Below are 13,097 nucleotides of genomic sequence, written 5' to 3'. Positions count from 1 at the left end.
TCTGTCTCGACTGAGCTGTCTTCATTCTCTCTCGAATAACATTAACAACATCACCTCTCTGTTGGACCAACTTTGGACCCAACATCTTCCTCTCACCAATCTCGTCCCAATACAATGGAGATCTACACTTTCTGCCATAAAGTGCTTCATACAGTGCCATTCCAATCGTCGCTTGGTAACTGTTATTGTACGTGAACTCAACAAGAGGCAATTTGGTATCCCAGCTACCAGGATAATCGATAGCACAAGCTTTGAGCATATCCTCTAAAATATGAATAACTTTCTCTGATTGGCCGTCGCTCTGGGGATGATATGCTGTACTGAATGCTAACCGTGAACCCATAGCTCTGTGCAAACTCTTTCAAAACTCTGAAGTAAATCTAGGGTCACGATCAGACACGATCGACACAGGAATACCATGAAGTCTAACAATCTCTGCTATGTACTCTTTGGCATACTGGTTCATGGAATACGTCGTCTTGTGTAATGCTTGAAGTAAATATCACAAGTTGTTGATTTAGTAATGTGAGATTATTAAATAATTAATGAATTTTAAAGAATGAAATATGACATATCTTGATCATATGAAGTCCAAATGATTTGAAATTTGGATATACCGTAGAAAACTCAAAGATATAGAAGTTTCGTGTTTTGAGTTTTGGAAAATTTGATCGTTTGAATGGTCCAAAGAGATGTACCGGTGTTAAAATGTTAAATATTATATATTATATTATATTATATTATTTTATTAATATAATATAAAATAAAATAAAAAAAATAAAAAAATGAGGATAAATTTGAAACTCACATTCACGTGAGTTTCATTCACGTTGGACAGTGAACAGAGAGGAAACAGAGAGGTGAGAGAAAAGAGTTTTCAGATTTTCTTTTCGATCGTGTGACTTATCGGTTTATCCAATTGAAGAACCGACTTCAGTTCTGAGATCGTTGACACGAGGTCTTCGATTTGAGGTATAAATTTTATAGTTTTGGTAATGTTTGAAATTCGTTGATTTCTGGAATAAATCCGATAAATTGTTAAATCATACTGAAATTGAAGATTGTTGAATAGTGTATGATTTTAACGAAGTAAAGAAGATTATAGTGGTGTTATTTTGAATTATTCCTAATTTATTATAATTAGGGATTTTTAATGTTTGGATTGAGATTGGAGAGTTGTTTGTCAGTTGTTATTAATTCTGATTATATATTCGGGGTCTACGAAGTATAGGCTACACGTTGATATAAAGTTTTCGTAATTTGACGGATGTTGTAAAATATCCTATTATTTGAAGTTAATTAATTAGGGTGTATTTGATGGTAGTATTGTGAATTAAATACACCAGATTATTAAATTGTTGAACGATACGAATTTATAATCGAGTTTTATATTTTGTTGAATTAATTGTTGTTGGGCTATTTGATGTTATATATTGAGGCTGTTATAACTGTGTTGATACGGTGACAATGATCTGATAATTATTGTTGAATTATTTAGATACATCACAAGCCTCGGGATCAAAGAAATAGCCAGATTATATATATACTCGAATATCAGGTACGTGTTGACGTACGAGCATATGTTGTTATTGTTTAGTATTGATGAATACTATTGCGTTGAACGATGATAAATCACCGGAATTGGGTGATTTGATATTATATTTGTTGTTGTTTATTATTGTTGATATTGTTGACTATCGTTGTTGGGAGACTGCTCGTTGATGTTGTCACGTTGATGTTGTTCGTTCAACGATATTGCTGTCGCCGGTGTTGGGGTGCGACGTATCGTTGATGTTGTTATTCGTTCGACGATATTGCGGTCGCCGGTGTTGGGGTGCGACGTATCGTCGATGTTGTTGTTCGTTCGACGATATTGTTGTCGCCGGTGTTGGGGTGCGACGTATCGTTGTGTTGTTATTCGTTCGACGATATTGCGGTCGCCGGTGTTGGGGTGCGACGTATCGTCGATGTTGTTGTTCGTTCGACGATATTGTTGTCGCCGGTGTTGGGGTGCGACGTATCGTCGATGTTGTTGTTCGTTCGACGATATTGCTGTCGCCGGAGTTGGGGTGCGACGTATCGTCGATGTTATTGTTGCAGTGTGATGTTGTTGAGGTTGTTGATGGCTGATTGTCCAGAAACGGCAAAGGGGATATTTCTGTTATCATTTCAGTTATATCTTATGTTGTTAATATAACTGTTATGTATTAGGATGATGATTGTTGTATATGCTCACCCTTTGGGGGCTGTTTCTGTTGGGCAGGTTACAGGACTATGCGTAAGACAGGATAGTGGTGAAGGACTAGGTGTGTCTAGTCAAACAGTCCTGTAGTTGATAGTAGATAGAGACAGTATAGCTTATTGTCTTATTTGAGTTGTATGTGTGTATTTATTATACTGTTTCTGCTGCATTGACGTAGATAGTATGGTGATTGCACTATTTTTGTCGTATATGCATTATATTATTACGTCGTCGAAAAGAATTTTTTTATGCATATGACGTCACATGTTGCATGATTACGTGGCGAGGTTTGGAGCGCCACATTTGGTGGTATCAGAGCATATGTTAGATGTCTGGGATGGTTAGGAGTTGGGTTTGTGATGAGGGAGTTGGATGACGATATTATCTGCGTGTGTCTGTGCATTTGACTTGTTATTGATGATTTCTCGATGTGATTGATTGTTCTTTAGTTGCGTGTACTTTCGTACGAAAGGTGTAATGATGAATACTGGATTGTAATGTTAAATGTTATGATTAACAATTTGATTTCCAGTGATGGCAGCTAGAGAACAGGTACATCCACGTGAGGAAACAGACGAGGTTGACAGTGGGTTTGGACAGATGAATCCATTGCCACCTCCTACTATGGGACAGACACCTGCAGATCAGCCTTTATTACCCGGTGAGTTGACTTTGTCACAGTTCAGCAGTTATCTTCCGCCGAGATTTGATAGTTCTGAGACTGGTGAGCGAGCAGAGGAGTGGATTGAGAGGATAGAGCAGATATTTGTGACCGCTCCGTGTGCTAGGTCTGCTTGGTTATGATTGGCTACATTTCAGCTTTCGCGGAATGTACTATTGTGGTGGCAGACAACTGAGGCTGGATTGAGAGCTCAGAGCCGTACTGTTGATTGGGATGTGTTTCGATCTCGTTTTCTTGATAAATATTTTTCTATAGCAGCCAGACAGAAGAAAGAGAGAGAATTCGAGGATTTGAGACAGGGCAGTATGTCTGTTGCTGAGTACGAGTCTCGGTATTCTGCATTGCTGAAATATGTGCCACATGTTGCTACGAATGTTCATGCTAAGATGAGGCATTTCTTGAGAGGGTTGAAGTTAGAGTTATTTGATCGTGTGCAATCAAATAACCCGATATCATTTGAGGATGCAGTGACGAGGGCAGAGATGGCTGAGTTGTTGATGCAGGAGTATGGGGCTCAGGGACGATTATCAGAGCCGACTAGGGAGTCATTGCGACCTCAGGGACAGTCTTTTAAATATCAGAAGTGTTCATCTTCTTCTTCAGCATCATCTGGGAAGCGTCGATTTGATTCACGACGTGTTGAGAGTCGTGGGGGCAGTTCTCAGTCTGTTCAGGGGCAGAGAGGAGAGTCCAGAGCCGTGAGATGTTTTCGTTGTGGGGGACCTCATCTGATCAGAGATTGTACACAGACCGAGATCACCTGTTTTGAGTGTGGCGGTGTTGGTCATCTGGCGAGACAGTGTCCTAGTCGTGAGGGACAGCGAGAGCCTAGGAGTGCTAGAGGTAGATCCTCAGAGAGAGGAGGACGACAGCCTCAGCAGTTTACACCACGACCTTCTGGAGGACAGCCACGTATGCAGGGAGCTGGTCCGCCTCAGGCACAGGTGTATGCTTTGACACGAGAGCAGGCAGAGGAGGCACGAGAGGAGATGATAGCGGGTAAGTGTTATTTATGTTCTTATCCTGCTTGTATTCTTATTGATACTGGTGCCTCGCATACATTTATATCGAAGAAGTTTGTGGTTGAGCATCATATGCGCTCGTCTCCATTGTCTATGCCTCTTTCTGTTTCGACACCCTCTGGAGTTGATATATTAGTTGTATCGATGATATCAGATGGTATTATTTCTTATGAGGGCTATGAGCTGAGATCTGATATGATTATTCTAGAGATGACTGATTTTGATTGTATTGTGGGAATTAATGTGCTGAGGAGATATTGTGCGACAGTTGATTGTTATCAGCGGGTGGTATATTTTTATATAGATGAGAAAGAGCGTTGGACATTTTATGGGAAGGGTTCTCGTCCCCGTGTTCCGTTGGTATCTGCCATCCGGATGTCTCGGTTATTGGAGCATGGGCATGAGGGTTATCTTATTTATGCTGTAGATGTGACAGAGAAGAAGAAAGAGGTGGGAATAGAGGACATACCTATAGTTGCTGAGTTTGCCGATGTATTTCCTGATGAGATTCCAGGCTTCCCACCAGCTCGTGAGGTGGAGTTTGGGATCGAGTTGATGCCAGGTACTTCCCCTATTTCTCGTACTCCTTACAGAATGGCACCAGCAGAGTTGAGAGAGTTGAAAGCCCAGTTGCAGGACTTGCTGGACAAGGGATACATTCGCCCTAGTGTATCGCCTTGGGGTGCACCAGTCTTATTTTTGAGAAAGAAAGATGGAACGATGTGGCTTTGTATTGACTATCGACAGCTGAATAAGGTAACGATTAAGAATAAATATCCCCTCCCTCGTATTGATGATTTGTTTGATCAGTTACAGGGAACCTCGGTATATTCGAAGATTGATTTGAGGTCAGGATATCATCAGATACGGGTTAGAGAGGAGGATATTCAGAAGACAGCATTCAGGACCAGATATGGGCATTACGAGTTTTTAGTTATGCCGTTTGGGTTGACGAATGCTCCAGCTGTGTTCATGAGTTTGATGAATAGGGTATTTCAGCCTTATCTCGATCGATTTGTTATTGTGTTTATTGATGATATATTGATATATTCCAGGAGTGAGGCTGAGCATGCAGGGCACTTGCGTTCAGTGTTACAGGTGTTGCGAGATAGACAGTTGTATGCCAAACTCAGTAAGTGTGAGTTTTGGTTGGATCGAGTGGTCTTCTTGGGTCATGTTATATCGAGAGATGGGATTTCTGTTGATCCAACGAAGGTCGAAGCGACCTTTGACACAGTTGACCCAGAAAGGTGTGCGATTTCAGTGGTCTGAAGCATGTGAGAGGAGTTTTCAGGAGTTGAAACACCGACTGACGACTGCACCGGTGTTATCAATCCCTACAGGAAATGAGAGGTTTGTTGTTTATACCGATGCATCATTACATGGTTTGGGATGTGTTTTGATGCAGGATCGACATGTTGTGGCATATGCCTCGAGACAGCTGAAACCACACGAAACAAGGTACCCCGTGCATGACTTGGAGTTAGCAGCCATTATCTTTGCCTTGAAGATATGGCGACACTATTTATATGGTACCTCGTTTACGATTTATACTGATCATAAGAGCTTGAGATTTCTGTTTACACAGACCGAGTTGAATATGAGACAGAGACGATGGCTAGATTTGCTGAAAGATTATGATTGTGAGATTGAATATCATCCTGGTCGAGCCAATCTGACAGCTGATGCATTGAGCCGTAAAGTGAGTTGTACTGCAGAGGATGTCAGTCGCTTATCAGCTATGATGATGTCTTGTTGTTCCTTGGGATATGATTTTGATATCTCGACGACTCCTATCCAGGTATCTACCTTATTAGCTGAACCTGATATATATGGTTGTATTCGTGATGCACAGATGACAGATGAGAGAGTTCAGAGATGGAAGGAGTTGGTTTCTCGAAAACAAGATACTTGTTTTAGAGTGGCTGATGATGGCAGTTTGAGGATGAAGGATAGATGGGTAGTTCCTGATGCATCTGAGTTGCGCCAGGGTCTGTTGCGGCGTGCACATTGTAGTCGATATTCTATCCACCCTGGTGGCAAGAAGATGTATAAGGATCTACGTTCTCAGTTTTGGTGGAAGGGAATGAAACGTGATGTGATTGATTTTGTACGTCGATGTCTCAATTGTCAACAGATCAAAGCTGAGAGGAGAAGGCCCGGAGGTGAATTGAGAAGTTTAGAAGTACCGACTTGGAAATGGGATCACATATCGATGGATTTTGTGACTCATTTGCCAAGAAGCACTGGAACTATTGATGCTATTTGGGTGATTGTTGATCGATTGACGAAAGTTGCACATTTTATACCCTATAGCATGAGTAGTACGTACTTGACGATGGCACAGTTGTATATACGAGAGATTGTACGATTACATGGGATTCCAGTGTCTATTATTTCTGATAGAGATACTCGATTTACTTCTCATTTTTGGGAAGGATTGCAGACTGCGATGGGGACAACGTTGAGGTTGAGTACAGCTTATCATCCTCAGACAGATGGTCAGACTGAGCGTACTATTCAGACGCTGGAGGATATGTTGCGTGCTTATGTTATGGATTTTAAATCTGGTTGGCAGTCATCTATTCCACTGGTAGAGTTTGCGTATAACAATATTTATCAGAGTAGTATTCAGATGGCTCCGTTTGAGGCATTGTATGGGAGACGTTGTAGATCTCCGTTATACTGGGATGATGTTGATCGAGCTGCAGTTACCGGTCCTGATATGATTCATGAGATGGAACAAAAAGTAAAGTTGATACAACAACGATTGAAAGCAGCTCAAGATAGACAGGCCGCCTATGCCAATAAAAGACGAAGACCTTTAGAGTTTCAGCAGGGCGATCGAGTATTTTTGAAAGTTTCTCCTTTTCGTGGCACAGTGCGATTTGGCATGAAAGGAAAGTTGGCACCGAGGTATGTTGGCCCATATGAGATATTACAGCGGATAGGCACATTGGCTTATCGATTGGCTCTACCTCCATCTTTATCTGGTATTCATGACGTATTCCATGTGTCGATGTTGCGGAAGTATGAGCCTGACCCTTCACATGTGTTGGATATTTCTGAGGTTCAGTTAGATCCTGATGTGTCTTATGTTGAGAGACCAGTTTGTATTTTGGATCGATCTGAACGGAAGCTTCGTAGTAAGCTTATACCGATGGTGAAGGTTCAGTGGGAGCATAGAGGTGTCGAAGAGGCCACTTGGGAGACAGAGCGGCATATGAGGGAGCTCTACCCCTACTTATTCTGATGGTATGACGTATCTTTATTTATTCATGTTATTACTGTTGTTGATTAATTCCGGGGTCGAAATTCATTTAAGGGGGGTAGAAATGTAATGCCTGAAGTAAATATCACAAGTTGTTGATTTAGTAATGTGAGATTATTAAGTAATTAATGAATTTTAAAGAATGAAATATGACATATCTTGATCATATGAAGTCCAAATGATTTGAAATTTGGATATACCGTAGAAAACTCAAAGATATAGAAGTTTCGTGTTTTGGAAAATTTGATCATTTGACTGGTCCAAAGGGATGTACCGGTGTTAAAATGTTAAATATTATATATTATATTATATTATATTATTTTATTAATATAATATAACATAAAATAAAAAAAAATAAAAAAATGAGGATAAATTTGAAACTCACATTCACGTGAGTTTCATTCACGTTGGACAGTGAACTGAGAGGAAACGGAGAGGTGAGAGAAAAGAGTTTTCATATTTTCTTTTCGATCGTGTGACTTATCGGTTTATCCAATCGACGAACCGACTTCAGTTCTGAGATCGTTGACACGAGGTCTTCGATTTGAGGTATAAATTTTATAGTTTTGGTAATGTTTGAAATTCGTTGATTTCTGGAATAAATCCGATAAATTGTTAAATCATACTGAAATTGAAGATTGTTGAATAGTGTATGATTTTAACGAAGTAGAGAAGATTATAGTGGTGTTATTTTGAATTATTCCTAATTTATTATAATTAGGGATTTTTAATGTTTGGATTGAGATTGGAGAGTTGTTTTTGAGTTGTTATTAATTCTGATTATATATTCGGGGTCTACGAAGTATAGGCTACACGTTGATATAAAGTTTTCGTAATTTGACGGATGTTGTAAAATAGCCTATTATTTGAAGTTAATTAATTAGGGTGTAATTGATGGTAGTATCGTGAATTAAATACACCAGATTATTAAATTGTTGAACGATACGAATTTATAATCGAGTTTTATATTTTGTTGAATTAATTGTTGTTGGGCTATTTTATGTTAGATATTGAGGCTGTTATAACTGTGTTGATACGGTGACAATGATCTGATAATTATTGTTGAATTATTTAGATACATCACAAGCCTCGGGATCAAAGAAATAGCCAGATTATATATATACTCGAATATCAGGTACGTGTTGACGTACGAGCATATGTTGTTATTGTTTAGTATTGATGAATACTATTGCGTTGAACGATGATAAATCACCGGAATCGGGTGATTTGATATTATATTTGTTGTTGTTTATTATTGTTGATATTGTTGACTATCGTTGTTGGGAGACTTCTCGTTGATGTTGTCACGTTGATGTTGTCGTTCAACGATATTGCTGTCGCCGGTGTTGGGGTGCGACGTATCGTTGTGTTGTTATTCATTCGACGATATTGCGGTCGCCGGTGTTGGGGTGCGACGTATCGTCGATGTTGTTGTTCGTTCGACGATATTGTTGTCGCCGGTGTTGGGGTGCGACGTATCGTCGATGTTGTTGTTCGTTCGACGATATTGCTGTCGCCGGAGTTGGGGTGCGACGTATCGTCGATGTTATAGTTGCAGTGTGATGTTGTTGAGGTTGTTGATGGCTGATTGTCCAGAAACGGCAAAGGGGTTATTTCTGTTATCATTTCAGTTATATCTTATGTTGTTAATATAACTGTTATGTATTAGGATGATGATTGTTGTATATGCTCACCCTTTGGGGGCTGTTTCTGTTGGGCAGGTTACAGGACTATGCGTGAGACAGGATAGTGGTGAAGGACTAGGTGTGTCTAGTCAAACAGTCTTGTAGTTGATAGTAGATAGAGACAGTATAGCTTATTGTCTTATTTGAGTTGTATGTGTGTATTTATTATACTGTTTCTGTTGCATTGATGTAGATAGTATGGTGATTGCACTATTTTTGTCGTATATGCATTATATTATTACGTCGTCGAAAAGAAATTTTTTATGCATATGACGTCACATGTTGCATGATTACGTGGCGAGGTTTGGAGCGCCACATCTTGACTGGAAGAAAATGCGCTGACTTGGTCAACCGATCAACAATAACCCAAATAGAGTTAAAAACTTTTTGCGTTCTGGGAAGACCAGTCACGAAGTCCATCGTAATATGCTCTCATTTCCATTGAGGAATCGGTAATGATAGCAATGTCCCAGCAGGTCTCTGGTGCTCGATCTTCACCCACTGACAAGTTAGGCACTGAGAAATAAACATGGAAATATCTTTCTTCATACCTGGACACCAATAGAGTCTACGAAGATCCTGATACATCTTGGTGCTACCTGGATGTATCGAGTATGGCGCGGTATGTGCCTCTGTCAAGACGTCTCGCCGAATATCATCACCAGTAGGAACACAAATACGGACTCTGAATGTCACCAAACCATCTCCATTCGTCCCAAACTCTGAATTACCTCTCTCCTCTCCTCTGGCTCTCAACTCTGTCAACTGTAAATCATTGATCTGCTCTCTATGGATCCTGTCCGTCAAAATAGCCCGAATGACTAACGCTGAAAAGCGAGCAATGGTTTCCCGGAACCACCAAAGCTATCTCCTCTCTTTGCAAGTCCAAAAACAATGGTTTCTGGATCATAGAACTCAAAGAAGAACTGAAACTTACGGCTCAATGCATCTGCTACAACATTCTCTTTCCCTGGGTTGTAACTAATCGTCACATCATAGTCTTTGACAAGCTCTAACCACCGTCTCTGTTGCATAGTGAGTTCTTTCTGAGAAAACAAATACTTCAAACTCTTGTGGCCCGTAAAAATTTCACACTTTTCTCCATATAAGTAATGTCTCCATATTTTCAGGGCGAAAACCACAGCTGCCAGCTCCAGATCATGTGTAGGATAATTCTTCTCATAGTCCTTCAACTGGCGAGAAGCATAAGCTATAACTTTCCCACGTTGCATCAGCACTGCACCAAGAATTTTCTTCGACGCATCGGTGTAAACAACAAATTCCTCTGAACCACTGGGCAATGCAAGTACAGGAGCTGTCGTCAACTTATCCTTCAACTCTTGAAATCCACTTTGGCAATCATTGGACCGCTCAAACTTTACAGTCTTCCTCGTCAGATTGGTTAACGGCAGGGCAATCTTAGAAAAGTCTGCAATGAAACGACGATAATAACCCGCCAAACCAAGAGAACTGCGTACCTCTGATATAGTGGTAGGGATAGGCCATTTCTTAATCGCCTCGATTTTCACAGGATCAACAGCTAAACCATCCTTCGAGACAACATGGCCTAAGAAAGAAATCTGCCCCAACCAAAAATCACATTTCTTCAATTTAGCATACAACCTCTTCTCTCTCAACAACTGAAGAACAACTCTAAGGTGCTCTGAATGAAGCTCTCTGGTCTTGGAATAAATCCATATGTCATCGATGAAAACAATGACAAAGCTATCCAAATACGGCTTGAACACTCGGTTCATCAGATCCATGAAGACTGAAGGAGCATTGGTCAGACCAAAAGACATCACAGGGAATTCATAATGACCGTACCTGGTCCGGAACTACGTCTTAGGGATATCAGACTCCCTAACCTTCAACTGATAATAGCCAGATCGCAGATCAATCTTCGAGAACACTGTAGCCCCATGCAATTGGTCAAAACGATTGTCTATCCGTGGCAACGGATATTTATTCTTGATAGTCACTTTGTTGATCTCTCTATAATCAATACAAATCCGCAAAGACCCATCTTTCTTCTTGACAAAAAGAACCGGAGCCCCCCAAGGCAAAGAACTCAGCCAAATGAAACCTTTATTCAAAAGATCTTGTACATGCGTCTTCAACTCTTTCATCTCTGTAGGGGACATTGTATACGGAGCCTTAGAAATAGGAACCGTACCCGGAACTAGCTCAATCACAAACTCTACATCTCTGTCCGGCGGTAAACCCGGCACGTCATCCTCAAATACATCAGGAAACTCTCTCACAACATCAATATCATCAATATTCAACTTCACAATTCTATCCACATCTACAATCGAAGCCAAAAACCCATCACAACCTCTAAACAACAACTTCTTAGCCTCAAGACATGAAATAAAAGGAAGGACCAGCGAAGTACCTGCACTGGCAAGCATACCTTCCTTATTGCCATCATCTGCAAATTTCACCGTCTTAGCAACGCAATCAATCACTGCACGATAGGTTGATAGCCAATCCATGCCAAGTATAATATCAAACGCAACCATTGGAATAACAATCAAATCGGCATAAACCACTCGCTCATCAATTTGAACAGAGCACGCATACACAATAGATGTCGGGCACAACACATCCCCAGAAGGCTATACAACATTAAACTGGAGGGGAAGAACAGAAGGAACTATACCCAAAGATCGCAAAAATAGTTCAGACATAAAAGAATGAGTAGCACCTGTATCAATCAATGTCGTAGCTACTCTGCCTGAAATTAAAATAGTACTAGAGATCACAGAAGAATCATGGTTTATACATTCCTTCATCATGGTAAAGATGCGACCCTGCACCTTCTCTTTACCCGCTCCTCTTGGACAATCCTTAGCAATATGGCCTGAAGTGCCACATCGATAACAAGTATGAGTACCAAATCTGCACTCTCCCGGTGATGCCTACTGCACTTGGGACAAAATGGCTTCTCGGGATCAAATGGAACTGCCGGTGGTTTAGGACTCGGCTCTAATTTGCCTTTCCCTTTGAAACTGCCCTTTCCTCTTTGACTTGAACCTTGGCCTCTCTGAGCAATGGCCTGCTGTCTCGCCTGTCTTTCCCTGGCAATGTCTTTCTCATCATGCTCGGCCAACAAGGCCTTAGCCGCAATCTCTTTGAATGTCACCGCCTTCGACATATTGATATCCCTTCTGATTTCTGCTCTAAGGCCTCTAATGAAATGATCACATTTATCTTTGTCGTTGGAAGCAATATACGGGGCAAACAGACAGCCCTCCTTGAACTTCAGAATATACTCATCAACATTCATACCTCCTTGTCGAAGCTCCAAGAACTCAGTCACCTTCCGTGCTCGAAGTACATCTGGGAAGTACTTGTCATAGAAAAGATCAGTGAACTCTGGCCACTTCAATGCCGGAACATCCACACTAACCTTGGTAGCATTCCACCAAATGCGTGCAGCCTTGACTAACATGAACACTGCACAACTGATTATGTCCTTGTCCTCATAATTGAGATGATCGAAAATCTCCTCAAGAGCTTTTATCCACTCCACGGCCACCAATGTATCAGTGCTTCCTGCAAACTCAGGCGGATCCATCCTCTTAAAAGCAGTAAAGATCCCATCAGTTCCAACTGCTTGTGCCACTTGGCCTCTCCCTTGTCCTCTACCTTGACTTGTTCCTTGCAAACGAATCAGTTGCAGAATCTGCTCACTATGGATCTTGGCTTGCTCTTTCAATAACTTGCCAAACTCGTTGACAACTCTAGATGAAGAACTATCCTCACCCTCTGCAGCTTTCCTCTTAGGAGGCATAACCCCTACAATGTGCTCACACAATACATATCAACCAATAACAATGAATAGATGTAGAAGAAGACATACCCGGACTGTTGAAAGTAGACGAAGTCAATTCAAACAACGATTCAATATCGTCCAACCAACTTTCGCATTCCATGGAGTTCTCCGTACCTTTCAAAGTCGGTGGATGAAATGACTGAAATCTTTTCAGCAATTTCTCCATTGCTGTAGGTGTCACATCCATGGGAGGATTCGAGGTACTCCCCTGTTCTGGCATTCTTCTCGGAGGCATATCTGAAATCAAAAGGATTAGCAATCCCAACCCAAAGTTCTATTTCAGTCCTCCTCCGATCATCTTACTGCTGATCCAGAATCGGCTCTGATTCGTTCTCAATAATACATGTTTTCAAA

The 13,097-nt window shown here is 40.9% G+C and overlaps 1 protein-coding gene and 1 long non-coding RNA gene across 3 annotated transcripts; both read left to right on the top strand.

Moving 5' to 3' along the window:
- Positions 1-2,776: 2,776 nt before the first annotated feature.
- LOC140819090 (uncharacterized) lies at positions 2,777-5,218 on the top strand. Its single transcript, XM_073179102.1, has 3 exons — positions 2,777-3,010; positions 3,092-3,923; positions 4,251-5,218. The coding sequence occupies exons 1-3, from the start codon at positions 2,777-2,779 to the stop codon at positions 5,216-5,218; spliced, it is 2,034 nt and encodes a 677-aa protein (XP_073035203.1).
- A 1,197-nt stretch (positions 5,219-6,415) lies between these two features.
- LOC140820013 (uncharacterized) lies at positions 6,416-9,071 on the top strand. Of its 2 annotated transcripts, none has more exons than XR_012115328.1 (3): positions 6,416-7,201; positions 8,293-8,352; positions 8,939-9,071. It is a non-coding gene; the product is annotated as an uncharacterized lncRNA (long non-coding RNA). The 2 variants fall into 2 exon arrangements; XR_012115329.1 differs by lacking the exon at positions 6,416-7,201 and adding an exon at positions 7,645-7,766.
- Positions 9,072-13,097: the final 4,026 nt, after the last annotated feature.

Source organism: Primulina eburnea, chromosome 18 (assembly GCF_022965805.1).
Source record: "Primulina eburnea isolate SZY01 chromosome 18, ASM2296580v1, whole genome shotgun sequence".
In the NCBI taxonomy this organism is placed as follows: domain Eukaryota; kingdom Viridiplantae; phylum Streptophyta; class Magnoliopsida; order Lamiales; family Gesneriaceae; genus Primulina; species Primulina eburnea.
This window is presented reverse-complemented; position numbering and strand designations above follow the sequence as displayed.